The following is a 25,309-nucleotide window of genomic DNA, read 5'->3' as shown; positions in this document are numbered from 1 at the left end:
TAGAGCGAGACGCGCCGTTACCCAGCATGCTCCATTTACCCCGATAGCTACGAATACGTGTATTACACCCGTGGTATCGAAATTCCCCGTCCCCCGTGACACACTGTCCCCCCCGTCACCCCTTCGCAGCAGCCATTTTATCTGAAACGACAACCATCCGCGACAAAACGATCTGATGTTTCGCGGGGAAAATTTCGTGGAAATTTCAACCAGATCGAAGAGCGCATACGAGCGCCTGTCACTATATTTTTCGCTATAAAATTTCCGTGATAAATTTTCAACGTCGTTTCGTCGATCAACGACGAACGTACTTTACGAATCTTTGATCGATATTGCTTCTATCGTATATTTGTATGAAATTTTCGGACCTTTATTTTATCTGTCATGTATTGCTGTTTTTGGCAGGGTACTCTGTTCAAAAAGCAACGGTTAGCAGAGAATTCGAAGGTGCTCCTGGCGATATTTGGTAGAGCCGAGTATTTGTAGTAGCGAGTAAAGTTAAGCTTTTTTTCGCAAATAGGCTTAGTTGTTGACCGTAGTTAAACTGTGCGGAGTGAATTCATGCGTTTATTGAGTTCGTGGAAATTCTTCTTTAACCGAATGAAGGGTATCGTGTGTTCTCGAAGGAAAAAAAAAGATATATATATATAATTTTCGTAACATGTTTCCATGCTACTCATAAGTAATACAGAATATTTCGACGTGTTAAACACAAAATTGGTGTAATCGCGACTTATTGTTGATATAGACGAGTCATTGTTACGTATTGTGCCATAACCGCCGAGAGTTGTTAAAATTCTTTTACTCCTCAGTCTTACCTCGACCGCTCAACGATTTACATGCACGAGTGAAAATATATGTAACAATTAAAAACCATATGACGTATTCTTGCTAATCTATTGTATAACACAGTGCGACTTCACAGAGGAAAAAAAAAACAATGTTAGCAGGTGCTTTTGGTAAATAATCGAATCTCAAGTAGAACAGTTCGTATGCAATATGCATGATGAGAAGATGAAGAGAGGATGAAGTTAGGAATTATAAAGTGAGTTACGAGCACACGAAGGTAAGCCAATTAAGAATTTAAAATTGGAAAGAGGAGTTTATCGCCGTTTCCTGATCCGTTTTCGTTCACTGTCCATAAACAGCCAATGGGATGGTATTGACAGCGAAAAGAAAGCGCCAGGTGTATGGCGTACAGATTCGAGTAGGGTTGAATTGATCGCTTAATAATGCAAATGCGATTCCAGTCTTTAATGCTCGCTTGAGCGTTCGTCACTTAATAGGATCGCATTTAAAGAATTGCACCGAATTTCACTGGGATTGGTGAGTCGCGCTGATAAATATTGTCCTTTTTTATTGCGAAAAACACTCGGTCTTTTATTTTTTTATTTTTTTTTTTTTTTTTTAAGTCGCATTTTAAACGGCTAATTTGCTATAAAAAAGTAGAATGTGCCTTCGTAATTTCCCGGCGATGCAAAAATTTAATTAACTATAGGCTTCAAAAGATTATAATATCTGTAGAATATTCGTATTGAAAATATCGTAGTCTTTAAAATTGATAAAAACCAATATCTTTGATCAATTTGCAGTTTAATTTTTAGATATGTCAGACTTGAATAGTAGAATTTCTTTTTGTCAATATACTTTGTAATAACCACCTTACGAATTTAAAACTTGCCCGAGAAAATATAAATCTCCCATCAGTTTTTCTCAATTAACCGCAGGCAACAACTCAGTGTGTACAAAATCATGCGACTACGTGTCATCGTCTACGTGCTATGTGAAAGAGTAATAAATTGAAGCGATTTCCCCGACACGGCAACGAAGGTGGAATTCAAAAGAAGTTGGTCAGGGGATCGATCAAAATTTAGGGGATATATTCGGGTTGTGAAGCATTACAGCTTCACTGCAAATCTTGATTAACCTCCTTCGTCTTCGTCTTTGGGAAGTTCCAGAGTCTCGAAGTGCTGTGGCGGTAGAGCATAACATCAATTTTCATCCCCCAATGACGTACGTCTTGTTCACGAAGACGATCGTCCGCATAGTTGTTGAGTGTCACATGTTAAATTCGAGGGGAGGCGCTTTAGGGGTAATATTTAATCCTTAATGGTGTCTAAAATCATGTTAAGATCTGCAAAGCTGTTGACAAGAGAAATTTGATATTAACGATATTGCGCAGAAGTGTCTGATAGATAGAAATTGAAGTTATTGTAGTAGATGTTGTAGTAATGATATAGTATTGTTCGCATTATATATCTGATAATTTCACTTAAATTGTAATGGTGGAATATCGCACACATTTCGCTTTACGATAAATTATTTAGCGTGGGTTCAATAGCCTATTTAATGGAAATTTAGTTGCTAGGATATGGATTTCGATGAAAATTTATACTATCCGAGTCGTAAAATGTTTTACAGACAAACTTTATGTAATTGGAAATATTTTATAAGTTTCTTTTAATATCGGCAGCGATCGTAACTTTCGATCGTTTAAAAAACGCAAAGAAGCTTTAGTGTGGTAATATTTTATAAAAAGTAATATAGACTCCCAATAAAATGAAATGAGATTCCTTTTATTAGGATTTAAGATGTAAAAAATTTCAGTATCCGATATATTCTATTTATTTATAGTCAGTATAATAAATTTGTCTCGTACATAAATGGATCAGTTTTTCTGAATTATATATCCAATATCTGCATTTATACGTCAGTTATATTAAATACACGATAATAATTCATCACCATATATATTAAAATTTTCATCAGTTTTACTCTTCCTTAACTAAAAAAATTCTAAAACTGATCAACTTTACCACTATTTACATTTTTTAAATGCTTACTGCATTTATTACCATGTATATTAAGCTGTAGTCCTGCATATATTACAATAAAATCTGAAAAAAATTCTATAAAATACACAAATAACATTCACTAAAGTATTCAAATCTTGCATGATTGCTATTTCAGAACTACGTACGCTTTTTATAAATTTGACTAAATAGGTTCGACGTTATAAAAAGCAGGATGTCATTCATTTTAAAATGCATTTTGTTTCATATCGATCCGAATATCCATTATTGAAAAATTATTATTTAGAGGAGAAGTATAATTTTTTAAATATTTACTCTTTCTGTCCTTGTCGTCCGCTCGGACTTCTCGCTCACACATCCTCACTGACCTACGCCAAGCTTCATCAGCGTGCGTTGGTCAGTGACAGATGCTCAGTCAGCGTTTTTTTCACAGTTACCACTTGATTTATAGAGTTCCTGAAACAAATATATGTAGGTCACAGCGATTGGACATCGTATATGTACATGTATGGTATAGAATGCTTTCTAAATGTCTGTGTTCAAATATTGTAACTTGGGAATCAATTGAGATGTTGATCTCACATAAAAAGTATTATAAAGCATTTTTATCTAAATCGAAAGTAATATATTTACTCCGTAAAAAATTTCTATTCGTAATTATTCTAACTCGAATTCAGTACGAATGTAGAATTATTACTTTATTACATGTTACGCATATCAATAATCTTTTTCTTCGATTTAAGAAAATTTGTATTAAATTCGTATTTTGAGACTTATTTATGTGAGTATTACTATATTCGAATGTAAAGTAACATTGCTGTACATATGAAAAAGAATTTATCTTATTCAATTATATGATGTATGTTTAAATTACCCATGGTTTCTAATTAAATCGTATTTAATTTATTTAATGGTATCCCAGTGAGAGATTTGGAAATTAAATTTCATTATATTGAAAAGAGAAAAGTAATCATCAATGAATGAACATCAAATCTATTTGAATAAAGAATGAAAGAAAAATACTGCGAGCGTTTCGTTATATCAACGACGTTCGTACAACGATCGAGGGTTGTTATCGCGTTTTACGCGAAAATTTTCATCGGTCATAGTTGAATAGATGGAAATGCTCCCGTTATTCTTACACGATCGTCTATAATAAATAAATCGTCGACAACTATGTCCGGTTTCACTTCCCGGCGCAAACTATGTGAAATATGTGAACACGTTGACAATAGCCGTTCAAGATTTCAACGACATGTGCCGTTGTCGACCAATCACACGTTCACCAAGGCATCTATTGTACGTAGTTACTTGTTTTGTACGACATTTCAATATCCATTGTACATCAGGCTATTTAAAGAGGAATTGTTCGAAGTCAGTAACCAGATCCTGAAGTAAAAATTCTACTGTGTGTTTTGCTTCAAAGATCAATATCGTCTGTTACATAAGAGTACAGCCATTGGTGGAAATTTGTTTTTTCATGGAATATCGTAAAAAAAACAGTGATGTTGTTTTTTACACAATAATTCCTGACATTGTTTTTTGATCAAATATTTTGATTGAAACACTTTATCTCTGAAACAGGAAATTAAATTCACGTGAACGAGAAATGCAGTTTTTGCAGTAGTTTAATAAATCGGTTACTGCTCTTTTTTTTTTGAAAAATATTGTTTTATTTCCTAGTTATTAAATGAAAAACTTGAAAATAACGAACGATTGAAAAAATATAATAGTGGCACTCACACACAGGTGTTTAATACTAGAAGTGAATTAAATGTAATTTTATTTATTTTCATAACTTCGGATAACCGTAATTGACTAACGTTATTCGAATTTATTTCAGGATCTCAGCACCGTTTCAAGTAGCTGCTGTAGCTCTTGTCCTGGCCGCCACAATTTCAGCTTTAATTGGACATTGTTATTCAGATCACAGAACCCTGGTCGCCTGTGGATTATTTCTCCTTAGTGGTAAGTATTCATGTCAAATCGTAGTTGAAAAACAGAATTAGTCAGTTGCTGGATGCCTTATAATGTATTTTTATTTCACATCTATACCAGATGAAATGTAGAAATCAGAAGTAATGAAAACCTTTTAATTCCCGTAATCGAAAAAATCTAGCGATAAAACTTACTATAAAGAGGAAGTTAGAATTTTTTGAAATTAAGGAACATACAGCAATTTGTTTGACAGAATCGTGCAAACTACTCCATCGAAAAGGTGCCTTTCACGTTTAACTTTACCAAGAGTTCTATCCCTATTCGATAATCAGGTTTAAAAAGGGCAGAAAAATTTACCCTAAAAGAAACAAGTTAGAACCACTCGAAATCAGAAAGCAAACGATGAAAGGCCGGCGCAATCTGCTCGAGCCAAAAAGTACATTTCACACTTAACACGATCCGAGGTTTATAAAGAGGAATGTCAGCGTGGCCGAGGACCATAAAGTCTCATAAAAAGTGCTCGGTGGTACAGCAGTCGCTTCTAATCAGCGATGATCCGGCAAAAAATCGTCGGTTGGAGACAAGACCGCCGTGGAAACGCGGTGATTAACACGGTGGACGCTTTCAGAGCAACCACCGCGACCGGAAAGAAACGATAAAGAGACGGAAAAAGAGTGGGGGCGATTTTTGAGAACTGACGAGTCGTTTGTTCGCTAGTCACGTATGGAGTTCGTAGCTTCTCTTTCTCTCCTTTCCTCTTCTACCGTCTTTCCTACAAGCTCTCTCTTTCTTTTTCCCTCACGATCTCACAGAACTACTTGGCGGTGTATCAACCGCACTTTCTCCCTGTTCCCTGTTGAAAAGCTAACAATGTGATCCATGCTGTTTTAAACTCTCTGGCTACATGAGTTTCACGCGTGAACAATTCATAGATCACGAACGTTGTTTCCTTGTTCTCATGGGAAAGTTTGTACTCTTGCCAGTGGCTTCTTAATATTCGACGCTGTTTCCGTCGGAGGTAAGTCGCTTTATTAAATAAAACGTTTACATGCCGGCTGGGCTCGCACGGTTTTTGCGACGAAAGTGAATCACTTGGTTATTCGGATCCTGTCGTCTCCCTTTGTGGTTTTTGGGAGATTATATGAGTAAACATAAATTGAGTTTGTTTGAGCGATGGAATTCATAAATGTGTCTGGAGATCTAATAAAAGGAAGGATGATAAATGTACAGGATAATGTACAAGCTTGCTATTTGCGAATTTAATAATCTTCTATTGACAAGGAATTTATATTTCGATAAATTTTCAAATTTTATCAATGTTTCTTTCCTCTAAACTTTCAAGTATCGATTAAGAAAGATTGAGAGTAAAAGAAATTCAAGCATCGATCGTCTATGATATTCACAGATTGAATCTCTGTGTAAATGGGTAAAATTTTAACTCACAATTTCACACTCGCATGATCAGCAATAAACGATTGATCATTAGGAAGGTAATAAAAAATAACAAAGGTCGTGAACCTGTATCGGGGGAGTTTTCCACTCGAGCAAAATCGAGTGCGTGAACGTAAAACGGAAATGGCGAATGAAAATCGAGCAAAAGTGTATACCCTGGGAAAGTCTAATGCTCCTGGATGCACGACGGATGAGTTGGGAGAGGATGGAGTAGCTCGATTAAAAATCGCACGGATGGGATCGTCGCTCGACCGGAAGTATAAAACGCGACGTCCCTCTGCCTTCGACTTCCGACCAAATAATTCGACAATCGTCTGCCAGGCTGTAATTAGCGACCAGTTTATCGAGTTCCGACTCTTTTCAAGAAAAAGCTTCACTTCCGCTTGCTACCTGAAAACCAGCAGTCTTTTACTGCTTTTTACATTTTAAGGATTGAATATCATAATATTATTATTTCTTATATACCACTAATAGTAATACTTTGGATCTTTCCATAATTAATAATTAGATTTTGTCAGACAGAATAGTTGCTGTTTTATGTTCAATTTGTATTGTTTGTTATTGTTCAATGTATATAGAATTTGAAAATGTTCAGACTATGCGAGATATACGATGCATCGTTCCTACAAGAGTCTTTCACAAATTAAGATTAAGTTATATTATTTCACTTAGTTGCACAGATGCTTGAAAATAAATTAGAAAGTTTATCCAAGAGAAATTTTAATTAAATTTCTTCCGTTACTTTGTTTCTATAATTTTATCTGTCTTTAAATCTCTGCATGTTTATTACATCGTCAATGACTGACAATAGCGAAAAACAGATTTTGAATATATTAAAAATTGATTTGAGAGATCAAAGACGGATTATAATTACTATAAAATATCCGTCTCTGCGCAAAAACTGCAATATTGATGCACTCCATTCGTGAATAAAACTTTTTCCCTCAAAAGAAACAGACTGAAGTCGATAAAATAAGAGCTAATAGGTCGAAATCGAAGAGAAATGTTGAAAGCAGTGTATAGATGCTGGAAATAAAGAATAATACGTCGCTCAAAGGTCGACGAGAGCAGAAAACGTCAGAAATTGAACGATCTTATATTGTTGTCAGGGCTGTGTGAATTGGTCGGTGGCGTATCGGCGGCGAAACATTTTTCCGTTTGTTTCCAACCATACGGAGACACACAGCTGCGATGATGAAGTCATGCAGAACACACCAGTGGATCCATTTCCTCCATTTTCCCGTCGGTTCTTTCTCTTATTTTCAAGCCGTACGCCAGCCGGATTTCGCGAAAAGCCGGTACGTTTCGCGTCGTGAATTCGAAGATATAAGCACGCGAAAAAGCTCGCCAATTTTATACCAGCAACATTCAGAGAAATATATGTATACAGACGTGCGTGGATATAAATTTCGCTCTGAAATCCTGCATTATTTGTCCCCAACAAAATTTTAATCGAAATATTAAAGCATTCCATGTTCGTGTGGAAAACGCTTTCCCCGACCTGTGAACGTTTAATTCTTGTCAGTATGATGATGTTTCCAGGTTCTTACCTGGTTTTCCCATTAAAGAGATTAATCATTTGGAAAGGCGAATATATGAGTTCCTGTCCTTTCAACATTCTTCAAATACAAATTTTATCAATTCTAACAGCGTTTAAACGTCATAAACGTCAAACATTTTCCCTGTTCAGAAATTTTTATGAAAGAAATTTCTTCTGCTACGATCCAATCCAGACACTTGTTTTTCTAAACTGTGTGATCTCAGACATGTTCATTCCTTAGACACGAACAACAAAATCAATTAAAATACTCCTTTTCGTCTCACGAAAACTTCGAACCTCGTTTAACCACTGTATCAAAAGAAATAATGATTAACATCGTAATCGTGGTATCATTCTCTATTTTATTATTATTTATTCGTGGAAGACAAAGCTCTGACAGTTTACAAAGACGCGATAGCTCGCTATCGAAGGTTCCGTTTTCATTTTGTGCGTTCCTTTCCTCGTAGATCGTCGGGTAATCATGCTCGAGGCTAAAGGCGGTGGAAACCGGAAGTTCTTCTACGAAGACTCGTAATTACGTGTCGGAGAACAGGTCGGCCATCGCGGAGGGAAGAAAAAGATGGACACGAGAGATAGCCGGAACATAGAGGAGAGAAAAGGAGACTAGACCGCGGTTGAAACTCGAAAGCGAAGGATCGGTCTGATTTATATCGAGCTTTACTACTGGGCCTCGATCTCGTCTCTCGGTTTTCGAGGCTGCGCGCAATTCTCTGGCAGCTCCAGGAATCTGGATCAGAAATTTCTTTGAAATCCTCGGGAATTCTCCGTTTGATCGATGTCTTTTATTTCGCGCGTGGAATTGTGATTCGTATCTTTTTGAGAGGCCTCAGACCTGGGTTTATTACTTGAATTTTATTTTGAACAGTTTGAACGCGTTGATTCTTGAGTTACTCTACTTCTATTCTTTCTATTTTCTCCCTATCCTCGGAATCTATACTAAATGTTTTTGTTTATTTTCTATTATACCTGCTCTTTACCTTCTTTCCATTTTCCTCCAACCTTTTCAAATTCTCTACTCTCCTTTACTTTCCTGTAATTTATATTTATCTCTACCTACTATCCTCTCTACATTTATATTCCTTTTAAATTTACATTCATTCTTATTTTTCCGCCTCTTCTGCATTTATACATGTTTCTGTTTCTACCGTCCTTGCCAGTCTTTCTATTCCACCTATCTTTCTTGCACTCTCTTCTCCTATTCCTCTGTCCGTTTCTAACTTTCTTATGCCTCCCATTACTCTGATCCTGCCTCTACCCTACGAAGCACAGCGATAAATTGCCAAAAGCAATTTGCAATGCGATAATATCGGACAGACAGGTGTTGGGTCGCCATCTCGTCCAAGTTGGGGATTGACTTTGCGAAATGAAAACAGATACCCGGAGCGACGTGGCTTTTGTCCGTGTTCTGAGCGCGTAGCCGAGTAGACGTGACGTTTTATTGGCGGAATCGATAGCGATACAATATCGCGAAACTCCCTTACGCTCTGCCGTGCCGAAAAAGTTCTTCTCCGCGTACATCAAAGGCGAGGCTGAAACAGAGAAAGAGTGAAAGAGAGGGGGAGGGAAGGTAGCAGCGGTTGCTGGAAAGCAATACGAGCTCGATTTTCTCGACCTCAATAATACGAAGCACGAAGCAATCGGTTTCTGTGCGCCGCGATATATCGCGTGAACCGTGTCACCAACAAAGAATTTATTTGTTGCCCGCTTCCCGCAATTTGGCCGGTCTTAGCGACCGAGTTCCGTTACCTTTATTGCTTAAGAACGTGTATAACTTTTCCTGGAATTCCTTTAACTTCCTCTCGATACATTCTAATACTTTTGTTAACAAAGATTTACTCCTTGCAATAAAGATTGGCACGCTAAAATTATCGTTTCCAACGTTTTGTAATTTGGAGTTGAAAGATTGATTAAATTCCATATATTTTCGTAGAGTTGCTAGCGATAAGTAAAGAGGAAATAATCATAAGTAAATATAACGAAGTGGAAATTATTCTAACGAACAAAAAAAGTGAAACTAAATGACTATCGATTACTTGATAATCTGCAAAAGATAAGGTAACGATGACGAGTGGCAAGAACCGCGGAGTTACCTACGACTTCGAACTACGCGATAACTACTTAATACTTATCGATAAGACGTCTTTTCCGCTTTCTTTCTTAATCCGCTTGAACTTGCTCCAAGTTCCTTGAACTCTTCTCCTGAAACTTCAAAACGATTATGTCTACAGTAAAAGACAAACAAAATTAAACGATCAAGAAGTTGGACGCGAGAAGAGAGGAATAGAATCGTACAACGTAACGTCGAAGGAACGTTTCATTTGCGAATAAATTCTACTTTCATCGCTTCATTTCGTTGAAAAATGGTAGAAGTTGAGCGAGAAGTAACAAAATGACGCCAGAAATAGGAAGAAAGGAGATAGAATATAATGATGGAAATCAAAGGGAAGAAAGGAAAATTACGGAACTCAAAGGAAGTTGTGAAAGAGTAAGTCAGAGGTCGGAAGAAAGACATCTGACGACAAAAATTAAAATATAACCATTGAAACTTAGAATGAAGGGTAGGAAATGTACAAATTGAAAAGGGGAAGATAATAAAAAGGATAAAAGTCGAAATGAAGTAATAGAGAGATAATAGAAATTTATAAGAAAGGTGTGGAGATTTAATAAAAATTGGCAGGAGGTTAGTGAAATAAAAGAAATTTAAAGCAACGAGTTTAGGATGTTAAGAGTGGAAAACAAAATAAAATGGAAACTGGAAGAAAAATAATAAAAGTCAGGAAACTGGTACAGACATATTCTTTAATATTGATTTATCCTTTTAGTAATTTCATGTAAGACACATAAATTATTATTTCCATAACAGAAAAAGGTCTCTGGTGCATAATTAGCTCTGAAAATTGGAAAATAAAATGAGAAATACTTTAACAGCGTTTACCACGAATATAACAATTATGTGCTATTTTCTGGGAGATGTGTAATTATTACCATTGTACGGCACAATGAGATAATTGCATATGAAAAATGTGCTGAAGTTTTCATGGTAAATTAAGTTTTTGTTACGGAACGTCAACTGATTGTCCATGTACAAAATTAAAAGCAAAATTGAAATTAATTACATCACGTTTTATATATGAAAATGAATTCTACTTAATCGGACTCTTTATTTATTTATTTTTGTTTGTCATTTGTATTGACGTTCATTCAACCATTTAACGAAAAATTATTTTCACTCTTGCAAAATATTTAAATTTCCATGAAACGTAAATAAATCTTGATAATGTAAATAATTTTTTAATGGAAAGGACAATAAATTAATGACAGCGCTGCCGTTAACTCAGGTTTTCTTATTTTCGTTATACCTCCACATTTTTTGTTATTTTTCTAATGCCTTAAATTCAATCTATTCTACCTACTCTATTACTGCTACATCTTATCTGCACTTAAATTTTTCTTGTTCTTTAGCATTCTCCTCTCACTGACATTACTAATATCTCTCAAATTACTTTCATTAACATACTACAGTCACTGATTACTCCCATTAACCTTTCATAATTCTCATATAATATCTCTAGCAAATTTATCATACACCTATCAAGCATAGCACCTTCGAATTTTCCTCACTCTCGCTATTATGATATTCTCTGTCCTTCTCTATTCTCTACCCCTTTCTCTAGCAACACGGAAGCTTCCCGCTCGCCTCGTGATTCCATCAGCTGGATCACGTTGTCAGGAATTAAAAGCGAATTATATTCATCCCCAGCCGTGTTTCTCGGTGGCGCGAATTCGTCAACCAGTCTACTCATAGAAGAACTCTAAATCCCATAACGAATAAACGGGGGAAATTATCTGCGACGATTTAATAATAACGTTCAAAAGTGCCTACGAGCACCTGTGAGCGAAAGGGGATGGAACTGCTACGTGCTACGAAATTATAAATTGTTGGGGAATACTTGTAATTGTTTCCTTTCTGCGGGGATGGCTGAAACGCGCCAGCTGGCCACATTTTATGTGCCATTTCGTCAGCGTGAACGCGCACTAACGATCGTAGAACCGCAACTGTCTATCAATTGAACTTTATTCTCTCTGTTTTGAACTCTAGTGCGATGAAGTTTGAAAAATTCTTGATTTGTCGATGATTGAATTTAGATAAGAATTCTTTCTCAAATCTTTAGAATTACAAGTATTGATGATGGTAAGTGATAAATGAATAAGACGAATGGAACACTAAGCAAGTATTCTGCATTTTTAATGCATTTTCCTAATGATGAACTAGTTTCATCGTCCTAGATTCTTAAGGTTTATGAGTTTTGCAAATCAAAGATTCTTGTAGTGGAACTGTTAGAGTTTCTTCGTTGGAAATTTCTTCCAAAATAAATTATGCATCAAAGAGTTGTCTAAATAAAGTAGAGAGTATCTTAAATCTTTTGCAGGTATTAAAGTCAGCTGTCCAGTAACTTTCGTGGTAGCAAATTTTCTCAAATTTAACCTTATATAAGAAAATCACACGAATATTCTCGAATTATTCTCGAATTCGATCGATTTGATACGAACCGTTTAACGAAGGCAAGGAAATGAAGCGAATTATACAAACATGGAGAGCGAAAGGCGCGAACGGAAAATCGAATGCAACGAGATCGAGGATTCTAACGATAATCGGAAGCAGATTGTCGGCGAACGAAACGGAACAGTCGGTTAAGTGGTCTGGCAGTGTCCGAGAACGCTTCGTCGACTACGTTGGATGTCCATGGTCGGCTGGAAATGCTTAGTCAGTCGACACGAGAAATTATAGGTTGGGAACAGGCAGCCAGGAAAGCCATGAATTCTCCGTGAAAGCAAATATCCCACGTAAACGTTGTTAAACATTAAATCTCGTGAAAATGTTGACGGAAATCGATGAGTTGGCCATTCCCTTGGAAATATACCTGTCACTCTTTTGATCGTTCAGAGAAGTTTTACGGGTTTGACATCCTTTAGCTTCGCTTTTATTTAGTTACATAGCATGCCTTTTTGTTATTTTTATTTTCCGTTTTTCTAGGATTACTATTTTTGAGTGACTGATACAACTTCGTCAGTTTTACTGTTATTTACGATTTTTTCATGATCTACTTTCAATATATAGGTATACAGTACACAGTCATGAAATGATGATAAAGATTCTTTCAATGAATATTACAATTTCAAAAAATCTGAGGCTCTCTTTTCTAACTTACTGTATAACTATAGTTACATGCAGTTTCAGTCAATCTGCTTTTATTAAATCAACAATAGGTCTCACAATTTGATACTATTCAAATGTGAGTTTTAAAGTTCCATGAAATCAAGTTCTTAAACCAAAAAGCAAAATCTAAAATTAATTCCATGTTCACGAAAAGCCTAATAATTTCAATTAACACGTGCATCGACGAGGAAGATGTTTCGTTTCCGTGGCGGTTCAACTTGAAACCCACGGGGCTGAGTTAAACGCAACCCTTTATTGTTCACCCGTGTACGTGTGCTTGTTTCGAACTTGTGTGCAAGTCGAGGTTAATGTACCAAGAAGCGCATTACCGGCTATGCTTACCATGAGAGAACTGTAAAGAACGAGAACGGCAAAACCACTGGTTACTTACTATTACACGAAGCGAAGAACGAAACTTCCTTCCTCGAGATCGATCGAGAAAAAAAGCTATTTCCTGTCTGCTTTCTTTGTCTGCCCGATATTCGAGAGGCTAGCACGAGAATTATCCCTTTGTTCTTCGCTAGCATTGCCATAGCGACATTGATAATGTGAAAATTATTTCTTCCATTGTTTTCGTCGATCAAAAATGGGAAAGGGAGGAAGGTTATTATATAAATATTTTTTCTTTTTAACATGATATTCTTGAAATCCTTCAGTTGCAAATTTCTATGATTTTATAGACTTTAGAATTAATGAATAATTCTTTCTATTATTTATTGTTATAACTTGCTATTTCTACTATATATTGTTGCTATTTCAAGGATTGACGAGTTATGTTTTATTCTAACATCCGAACAGTCATTCGGATACGTCGATTTTGTGAACGTTAATAGATGGTAATTAAAATACAATTGGTAATGGAGATTGAAATTTGATTAATTTGTACTGCGGGCTTGTTTCAGATTTTGACGATAAATAGCAGAGATATCGGATATCTGGAGAATTATATTAGTCCACGAAGTATACGTAAATCTCTAATAACAATTATTGCGGTTTAGTATGTGCTCTCCTAAATATTACAGCAACATTTCATATTACACTCGTCCGAGGAAAAAATTGTATGATTGTAATTTCCCTGGGCTGCTCTTTATGAAAACACTGAAACGTTGATTCTGACGCGACGGTTCCCTAAATATTCTATGCAAATGTTATAACGCGCACGGTTCTCCATATACTAACCAGACTTCACGAACAATAACAGTTCCTGTCTGAAATTTTCCTGCTCTAGCAACTCACTATTTCTTTATTATTCCCTTTGAAAATTATTCTTTGCTTGTAGATAATTTGAATTAGATCACAGAAATAAAAATTAAAATTTAGTATCAATTAGCAATAATAAACAGGTAAGCTTTTTTATTTTTCACGGCAAAAGTGTACCAAAGCAAAAGTTCCATCAAAAAAATGGAAATGTTTCAACATTTTTGCGTGGAAAAACGAATTGCTGAGGCACCGAAAATTACCGAAAAGTCAGTTGCTCGTTAATTAGACCAACCTTGCCAAACTTTCGTGTGCATGTTATTATTCGAAAGTTCGTAAAAATTAACGTGCATCTCTGACGAGCGAAGTTAATGTACCAAGAAACGAGTGAGCGGCTAAAACAGCGAAAACCTGCGATGAAAGTCGCGAGCCCGCTGGAAGTAGAGAGCACGGAAAAAAAAGAAATTTCTAACGACTTCCGTGAGATTAACTAAACGACACAAAAATGCCTATCATTCTCGTAAAGCAGAATATTAAGCAAATAATATCCAATTCTTTTACTATTCGCAAATATTAAAAATTATCTTTTTGGGGTATTTTAACTCCTATTTTGTAATCATCATAAATTTTGCGAAAGAATATTCTCATAATTTAGGATATCTGTTCAACTGTGTTCGTGGAGAGACGTGTTTGCAGTGCGACTCGTCAACGAGAATCGTAAATTCTCGTTTCGATTAGTATCGGCACCACGAATCAGCCGATCCCCTACTTCGATTACAATGATAGGGACATTTAGATAGAATCTGACACAGGGTTTTACAGTTTAAATATAACTATATATTTCACACCTTCGAAGACTGAATATCCGGATGAATGTTAAGTATAAGCGAAACGGTGTTGTCACTCTTCACGAATCGCACCTGAACTTTCCTCCTGATGAACGCCTTATTAACCTAATTGAACTCTGTGACCGGCTGAAAGAGACTTTCCCGTTGTCGAAGACCCTGTCTGCGACGATTAACGAATGCCAGAGTTTGCTTTAAAATAAATACGGCGGCCGTTTCGCACGAGAACGAGCGCGTCGAAGCTCGCGGCGTGTTCCTCTTCTCGTCAACGTTCAGACCCTCCTTCACTTCCGCCTGTTCCGTTGGCAGAATTTTCAAGGGTTGAAACAGTCACCTTAACGAGACGGCTTTTCTTTTCGTCCGCCGCTTCGGGCACTAAACCCTCTGACGAGTTCTCCCCTCGTTTCGCCAGAAATTCACGCTGCTTTTTCGTTCCCTACCTCACGCCCCCGTTACGCTGGACACGATTTAACGACGCTTTACCGAAGCAGTTGGAAAGAACGATTCCGACCCCCGCAATTCCACGGTCTGTTCGCTTTCCTCGCAACGAGATTAATCGGGGCCATTCGGATAGGATCGATGGTGGGACAACAGCCGAGGTAATGGTGTAATGGAATTGTAAATGGGGCCAATGCATTGATAAGAATTCCGGTTAATGCGGTTTTAAATGGCTTGAGCGTCGCCAGCAATTTATTTGACTATGTTGTTGGGAAGGTGGAATATGGGATTAAATACAGCATGAATTGTGCGAGCTTGATAGTTTTATAAAGTTTGAGAAATTTAAGAATCTTACAATTTACGTTAATTGTTGATTTATTGGAAATTTGGTTATTTTTTAGTAGAGTAATTTCGTTTTTGTAATAGCATGTAGCTAGAGATTTTGTTAAAATACTATGAAATATCTGTATAAACAAGGAAAATAATTAAATTGTTTCTCTGCTGTGTGATGGTTCTATTTGTTTCATTAATAGCATGATAAATATTTGTAGTGATTTGCTTGGATAATGCAGAGGGCAATTACTAAAGTAGCAATAGCGATATAATGTAATAACTTTGTTATTGTCACAGAATGTTACATACATATAATGATTAACAGTTTAATGTTCTGCGAAGTTGCTTAATTTATTGATCAGTTCTAAACGGCATAGTTTAATGGAAATTGAAAATTGATGCAACCTCTAACATTAGTGTATCAATTATTTTGATTATTTTAACGTAATTCCAGGTTATTTATTAAGTTTGAAACTCTGAATAGCTATATTCAGTAATGATATAATTACTAGAAACATTAGTAAATATATTCACAAAAATTCGAAAGGATATTAATGTGAATGTTATTATAAAATTGTCTTTAATGACGAATCCCTCTCAGCGCCAATCAGAATTTCAGTAACTTAACAAACTATTAGCGTAAGTACAAGCAGCGCTTGGAAAATCGATAAACCGTCCCATCTTCAAAGACGCGTGGAATCTTCATGCACGGTTCAGACAATGTTTCAATTAAGGCTTGAGAACGGTGTTGCGGTTTCACACATCCTGGAGAAGCGGTGGCCAAGGTAATAAGCGAGCTTCGACCTCTTGGAGATCCAAGACGGCCTTAATAAACCAAAGACCAGCCTCTCGAGAACGCCTTCAAACCCTACTTAAGACTTCGAGCGGTCGATACTAGTGGCTCAACGGCCACGAGTGAGATCTTTCTTTCATGCGGCTAATAAACAATCAAGAATCACCGTACACAAGTCGATCACCTACAGGAATTCTATGGCGAACGTTTCAATCACTTATAAACTTTTTTATTTCCAAACGAAACGGGCATACAGAGTATAAGCAAATTTTACGATTCAAATGACATGATTTCTTGTGTCTTTTAGAAGAGCTGACAGTTACTAAAGATCTTTCAAAAAGAAAAATTCATTATTCAGAATGAGTACTTCTCATTTTACGTTACGTGGTATTTCTGAATCACTATTGATAAAGAAAGCTTGTCCTGAAAATTCTCCTGTATTTTAATGAACTATTTGTAGAATATTCATGTAATTTCTCCGCAAGCTGTGAAAACTTACAAAAACCCCGAGTGAAACCACCGAAATTCGAAATGAACAACGCGCAACAAGTTGCTGCTTACATATGCTTTCCCAGCGTTTCGACAATTTACCATTCGACGGGAAGCGATGTAAATTCCCGATTAAACACTCTCTAATACTCGACGAAGCTTTTCCAACAAGTCAAACAGCTGCCGATTCCCAGAGGCAAGAAAGAACGAGCAAAGGATGCGTGATCCTCGACTCTGTTCGAGTAAGAAAACGCTAAAGCCTCGACCAAAGTATGCATTCCATTAGCATACCGTCGAACGTTTATTGACATTTATTACCATTTGTCTAACAAAACATGTCGTGTACTAGAATATATTTAATCTTATACTAAGTGTACAAGATTAAGAAATAATTCGAGCAAACTTTGAAATTTTATAAAAATCCTCCTTGACATTTGTTCACGTTTCCATCGGTTCCATTTAGTAACTAATTATATGAGCTATATTTTACTATCAGACACTTCTCGATTATATCGCCGACGACGTGTATTACTCAACCTCCTGTGGCGTTAACACATGTGACATTACATTGGGATGATAGGCTAAATGACAGCGAACCCGTTCATCGAGTAAACCCAGGTCATCGAAACTATAGTTGCGAACACATTCGATCGATTTAGAAAACATCTTTTTCTACTAGTTACATCTTTTAGATAATCCAATATCAATAATCCATCAACCGCTCGAGAAACCATCCCGCGATTGAGATTCTCAAAAACGCTTTTTCCAGTGAAACGAAAGAACACGTGTACTATGTTTCAAGCGACGCTACACCATCCAAGGTTGAACAAAGTCTCAGCAACAGAATATCCGTCGACAGAGCCGTGACAGCTCACCAGAAGACAAAACTTTCGCCATGCATAATGCATTCGGTGGAATCAGCGGCGATTTTCAAGCGGCGAATGTAAATCGGTGAAAGAAACAGAATCGTCACCGCTTCCCGGCGTCGCTGCCTGGGCGCCCCACCCCCTTTCACGGCGATCGATAACGTGCCAAAGCAAGCAACGATGGAAGGAAGTAAAAAATAGGGAAACGTGGCCCCTCGAGTTCTCCAGTCGTTTCGGCCTGGGCTTTTTAAACCTCTTCCTACATTATTTTATCTTCCTTTTACCGCCCCCTCGAGCCTCTTTCGCTCGACTGCGCATTCCTTTTAGCGATTTCAACCCCCGCCTTCCTCCACCTCGCGTCGCGGTGGCCGCGATGGGCGACATCCGCTTTCGTTTCACGTTTCTTTAGTCCTCTATGCGTTTCCTTGGTTTCTGTCCTCGTTGAGACGAAGATTGTGGAATTTTTTCCAGAGGAGTACCGTACCGTTCCCTAGGGGAACCCAGGGCGGTGACGATTAGACGAGTCCTGTGTGTCAGTACCGATCTCTGGGTAATTTTACGCTTCGCCAGGGATTTAACCCATCTAGGAACCTGCCAAAGTTTAAGTGGTCGATGAGATTGAGTATTTAGATTTTATTTCAATAACTATCCCTCTAGAATTTTGTTAAATGTTTCGGATTTTCGATTCGGAGTTTTGATGGATATTTGGGAATAAGAAGTCAGCGAAAATTTATTTTATTAATAATTCCGAGACATTAAATTCCAAAGCAATTAATGTTAAGTTTACATATCCCATAATCTACAAATTTCAACAAAAGTCTGATATCCAGCTGTCTCGCAAAACTCTTCTTGAGAAAGCCCAAAGTTTCCCTTTCTCCTTTCCGTCACGCCAAACTTCTCTTCCAAAACGATTAAAAATATCTTCTTCTTTCTACCCTTTTTTTACCCTTCAAGTCTACCCGCAAGACATTTCACCCCATTCGCCGCTCGTTTGGCAGTTTTTCAAAAATCTCCGTCCGAAGTCGTCGGACTCCGAACTAGCCGGAAGGAGGAGAACAGGAAAAGGGGAGAAACTCGACGAGACAAGAGAAGGAGAAATTCGTACGGAAAATCCGTCGGAGAATTCCATCGCGACTCAGCTACCTCGTACTATCCACATCCTGATCTTTTCTCTCTTCCTCCCTCTACCAACAAAAAGGAAACTCCTTTCATTTCGAGGAAAGAATGTTCGGTTATGCAACGGCGCTCGTGATATTTCCGCATATCGAGGGCCCACGCTTCCAGCAGGCTGAGTTCCAGGGGGCCGAGTATCCTGTGCGGTGAATTTGAATTAATATCCCACGGCAAGTGTTGTAAATCACGACGCACGGTTTCGAGTTGTTGCTTCTACGTTTGTTGTTACGCGTTCCCAGCCGGAAATTACGTCTTACTTGAACGGCCTCGTTAAGGGTGGTGCAATTCGCGTGTAGACGGAGGTGGGTTTCAGAAGATTGAAATAATTTGCGTTCGATAAGATTTGTCGACGAAGTCTCGCATAATGTTATTTCGTGGAACGTAGCCTTAGCAAGCCTTATCGACGTCAAGACTTGGAACGACGATATTGCATTTTTATGGTATTTGAATGATTGTACGTGGTCTATTCTAATTGGAGTATGTTAATTAAACATCGATCGTACTTGTAAAATTGCTATATTTTACGTGGAGTATGTTCTTCCGGCTTACTTTATATCGATTTATATTACTTATCACGTAAACTTACTGGGTAATATCGTTATATGTACATTATCTTTAGGGAACGACGAACGTTGATTACTTTCGCTAAATGATTTTTCCCTATTTGGATTTCTTTAAAAGCGAAACACCAGACACAAAATCGTCGCTCGCTATTTCCCGACTTAACAAATATGCGTGCAATTAAAACCATTTGAAGTGGAAAAATAAAATTGGCGAGATAAAGTCATTGTAGCCATCTTCTCTGCGCTCGCGTGGTTCCTAGGCAGCATATGAAAAGGGAGCTAGTCTGGGGCTTGGTTCGGCGGGATATCGGCTCGCAATACGGCGTGAAGTGTAAAACCCGGTAGAATGGAAGTCAATTTACGAATACATCTCAAGAAATAGGCAGAGAAGGAGAGGTGCGGGAATAAAGGGCGGGCGTGTTCCCGTGGCAAGGCCCCGGCCACGCAAGGATCGCGCTGGATTACCGCTTCGAGCTCGATTCTCGAGCACACACCACACCGTCGAGCACGATATCTTTCCATTTGCTCGCCACGTCTCTTTCCGCTCTTTTTACGATTCGACCTGCACCCGTGTTTCTTACCTTCTCCTTACCCTCGACCTCTCTTTTCGCTTTCGTTCCTCGATAATCCACCGTGCAAGTCGACACGTACCTCTCTATGTGTATAGATTATATATAGACGCATAGTATGGATCGAACGAAATCGAAATTCAACGTTGAGAAAGGGGGGAGCGAGCACCTGAACAAGGGTGCGAAAGGGAGAAAGTGAGAAGGGTGACGCGGTAATATCGCGTCTAGGGAGGCCAAATTGATTTCTCCTCGTAACCGGGGAGTGGTACGTAAGTCAGGAGAGAGGCTAGCGACCGGTAAGAGAGAGGGAGAATGTCTGGATTCAACATTTTAATAAAAGCCACCCGCGGTTTTGTCGCCACTAGACGGCGATGAACTTTCCAGGCTTGAACTGATGGTCGGCCGCACCAGCTACCCAACCTCGATCACGATCATGGTTACGCCACCTGAACATTCTCCTAGTCGAAGGTCGACTAAACTTGCCAGTGTTTTTCATGGTCACGTGGATCTCTTTCATTCTTTTTCCTTTTGCTTTTTCGAGAAGAAACGAAACGTTCGTTTCGCGGATGGAGATCGCATTTGTTTGGCCGCGCGGTGAGGAAGACTTTAATTAGCATAATTAAATTGGTTTCAATTTCGGAATGGTTGTGGATTGAAGCTTTTTAGGGCAAGCAGAGTTTTCAAAAGTCATGGTATTTTTCTGTGTGCATGTAAAAAACAGATATACCTTTAATTAACTAACACGTATCGTATCTTATACTTATTGAAGCTGTTACTCGGAATTCGTCTAAAAGCATTCAATTCGAGATCCCAGTTTCTCCCACGCCTCAGCCACGAAACAGCGGTCGTGGAAATCCTCTTCTCGCGATGATTCGTCACGGATCAAAGATGCTATAGTCCGTAATCACGGTGAACCTGTCTAAATTAATATCCGTCTCGTAATGCAACGTTTCTGCCCGACTGCTCGTATTTTATTCCTTTTAATTAACCAAGGATTAAATTACCGGGGGATTCCGAAAACTTCAGGTCGCGTTCATTACCTTCTCCTCGTCGTTTTAATACGCTAATCCAATATTCTAATCGCTCGACAATAAATCAGCGGCTCGCTGAACGATAAATTAACGGGCCACCGACGAATATTAAAGTCCACCGTTGGAGCTTAATAACATTTTATTAGTCTTCCAAGCTGGCCCTGGAATCTGTGTAGAACCTTTTACATCTTTCCTCTTCCTTCACCTTTCTCCCTTTCCCTCTGGATTCCTTTTTTTCTACTGTAGCAAATATTTCGACTCGTTCTTCTTCGCTATTATTACTCACGAATGATTAATAAAGACGTGCATATTAAACCGTAACTTTTTAGGGAAGCCCGCGTCAAAGGCGCTGCTTGACAAAGTGCCAAAAGAAACCGGCCGACGGTTTTTCAGCTGTCCACGCTAGTTTTCATAAAGCTGCGCCGACCGGAAATCTGATGGAAAAACCACACTCCCGACATGATCGATACCCGATTCGAGAGACGATGTTTAGTATAGAAATCTCTCTTCTCTGTCAACCGACGCGACGACCATTGTTCCACGGGAATTACCAAAATTTCGCTAATACCCGATCTTTTGTTTTCGGATTTATTTAATGCACCGAACACTGCCGCGGATTTCGGGTTAATTTGGCCAACCTGCGTCGGCGATTCCCACCGGATTATTATGAATTCGCGTGTACAAAGATTTTCCTGCAGTTTCGGCACCAACGATTCGGAAAATCGCTTATTCCAGGTATTATGAATGATCATTCGCGGAAATGCTCGCCGTGTCAAATTTTCGATGTAAATAAAGGTTGCTACGCTTTCAGTAATATTCTATTCGATTGCGATAGTAATATGTAATTGCAACTGTTTTATGCTGCAATTAAATATTGGATAATTAATGCTACAGGCATAGAAATATTTATTTATTTATTTGTTTATTTACTTATTTTCTTATTTATTTATTTGCGAGATAAACATTTTGATATAATAAAAATATAGAAAAAGAAATATAAAGGAAAAATAAAAAAGGAAAAGAAATAAAATGATGCAGGAGATATACATGTACGAAAAAAAAAAGTATAAGAATTAACATAAGATGTATAAGAAGCAATGAGACAGAGATACAGTATAAAAGTATAAAGGTAAGTTACAATATAACGTTGCTATAGAAAACGCTCAAGAGAATGTTTTAAAAATACTATAAATTGACCAAAAATATCTATACTCGTGTAACACGGATTTACATGATTGACCATACGATTTGTGCAATTATAGTAACTATACAATGTGCGATGTTGTGTATGAAACAACTTATTAACTTATTATTAGGTAACTTATTAAGTTTCTTAATGTTAAATTGAGGAAGACCAATTACATGATATCTGGACAGTCAAAAATACCTCTGGCTATTTTATTAATGAAGATTATATCAAATATCATCCTTCTCTATTGCTATTACTGTAGTTTTACGAGGTCTCATTAATTCGTGTTCTTTGTTTCAGTACAACTACAACTATCTTTAAATTTCATCAAAAATTTGGAGGACAAAATTTCAATAGAAAAATTCCGAAAAATTAAAATCCATTCCCTACGCACCATCCCGTTTAAATTAACACGCGTGAAACGTGCATCGAGCATAAATAACAAGATGCTTTGACTTTCATCAGAGCTGCAAAACTATTTTCACAAATGGTCACCGACGAATGCAATCTTTTTCTAGGCGTTCGTGTCGATGATTTTGATTTATCGACACGCCGCTCTGCTCGATCAGTTATGTCCTACAACGTCCTGGCAGACACTGTCCGACAAGACTTTCACGCTCTTGGTAAAAAGGATCCCGGGGGATGTTGCCTTCGTGAAGCAGAACGCGTTCCATTTTCCACGTCCGGTCGCCGTGATCGTCCGGCGACATCTTTTTTACGCGCGGAAGATGATACGCCGGAAAAGGAATTGGGCTTGACAGCGTCTTCGTGGACGTGATGTTCTAGATGAGAATCAAGAATAAAAGATCGTGAAAAATCTACCGGTGCCACGATCGCCTGAGTCCCTGTCATTTTTAAAACTCCGCGACATTTTCTTATTTCCTTTGTCCGAAACGTGTATCCTTCCGTCTGCGCGATATGTCTAGAAGCGTTCGATGAAAAAAAGAAAAAGATCGCAATAATTGCGCCTCGTTTCCTCTGTATAGTGGACGAAACAATATTAGGAAACTGATTTTTTACGTTTCGTGTTGCTTGAGTCTTTAAGAAATAAAAAAAAAAAAAAACACGTATTAAAATTTAAATATATAATAATCTTTATTGACCCGTAAAACAAATCAAAATGATCCGATTAATCTTTCTAGCATTAAATTTTTGAAATGGCGAAATCTTTGAAATTTTATTCTAAGGTAGTTTGCTTGTAGCTTTTTCTTTTAAAATAGCATTTTAAGACATTTTTGTTATTTATATAACAATATATATATATATATATATATATATATATATATATATATATAATATTATTTTCAGCATCTTATAACCAATTTTACTGTTAAAAGCTGGTGGAAACTGATAAAATCCTGACGTTGGAAGCATGAAAATCGACGAATAGCAGAATTTCTCGACCAGCGGATATTATTAACCGGACGAGAATGATTTTTCCCGGTTAAGGGGTGCATCGAAGCGGAATTGTCGGGCAAGTTTCCGAAATTTCCGTTCCAAGATACCCTCAGCGAACTTGCAGATGAAACGCAATGGAATTTATGCCGAACGGAATTAGTTTTCTAGGAAGCTTCAACCGCGAAACCGCAACCGCGCTCGTAAATCGTGAGTCCTGTGTCGCAGGTTATTAGACCGAAAGTTCCCGAGTTAATCACAACTCCTACGTGCCGGGACGCACTTTCAAAAAGAGTTCCCCGAGTGGCAGTAACTAATAACGAGACCGACGTCGTCGCTTCTGCCAACTTGAACAACTTGTCTCGTCCTGTTACATTCTACATCTCTTTGTTTCCATTCGCCATGTTTGACACATCCCTAGTCATTCTTATTCTCCTTTGCATCCTTCTTTCATTTTTTTGTCTGCCCTTTTTGAGGACAAAACGTTTTGTATTCAACTCGTCAATTAAAAATTTGAATCTACTTCATTCAAAATTATCTTTCGGTTCTTGATTTTGTTTTCGTAATATTAAAGAAATAGTAGCCAGTAAGCTTTCATATATTTTACTTCGTGCCCAGGGACTATCCACTCTCATATATTCGAACAGAAATGGACGAAAACATTTTTTCGCCGTGTTAGTAAAATATTCAAGAGCACGAACTTCTCTAATAACACGAAACTCCGGTTTTCACGAGTAACAAGAGAGGTCCGTCGGTGTAAGGGAGATTCAGCGTTTCTTGGTTGCTTGCTCAACAACAAACGAAATTACTATTCGCGTAGTAAGTAACACGATTAGTTTACTCCTACGAACGCAGTTTATATTTTTCAATTTCTTTTATCGTCCACAAGAAACGAACGATGTATTTGCATAGGAAAATAAATCGGTGTAAAAACTTTAAACATTAAAAATAGAATTTTGTTGTGGTATTTCTGCTTTTGCTAATGATGCTTTTACAGAGCAACATTGTTGCAAATTTGATAGCAAGTAAGTTATGAGCAGAAGGTTTGCTGCCTATGAAGACTTTTAACATTTAATTAACTAGAGAAGTATAAACATTTGAGTCCGTGAAGTTTGAAACAAATTGTCAGAAAAATATTGACCTCTTTCGTTAGTAGATACAAGAATTAAAAGTTTTAAACCTTTTACAGGAATGAATTTTTCTAAAAAATGTGAGAAATTTGGTACTGAAAAGTCAAAGTTTAAAAAAACTAAGATAATGTTTTTGTATTGTAAGAAAATCATATTCTGATGTAATTTAACTTCCTTTACATTCGTACATTTAACTCCTTTTACGTACATGAAGACCTTAAGGTACATCTTAAACGTCTAAGCAAAAAATACCCTGTACCATGCGAGATCTATAAATGTCTGACAAGGGATGGAAAAATTTACGCGTATTACTCGA

The 25,309-nt window shown here is 37.5% G+C and overlaps 1 protein-coding gene across 1 annotated transcript in view; it reads left to right on the top strand.

Moving 5' to 3' along the window:
• LOC132913755 (uncharacterized) overlaps positions 1-25,309 on the top strand; it is a 161,333-nt gene that overhangs the window by 111,906 nt on the left and 24,118 nt on the right. The window contains exon 4 of the mRNA XM_060972287.1: positions 4,657-4,781. Coding sequence (XP_060828270.1) covers positions 4,657-4,781 — 125 coding nt within the window. The remainder of the gene's footprint in view (positions 1-4,656; positions 4,782-25,309) is intronic.

This window comes from Bombus pascuorum, chromosome 13 (assembly GCF_905332965.1).
Source record: "Bombus pascuorum chromosome 13, iyBomPasc1.1, whole genome shotgun sequence".
Classification (NCBI taxonomy): Eukaryota; Metazoa; Arthropoda; class Insecta; order Hymenoptera; family Apidae; genus Bombus; species Bombus pascuorum.
Note: the sequence above shows the minus strand (reverse complement) of the source record. Positions and strands in the feature narration are given on the sequence as shown.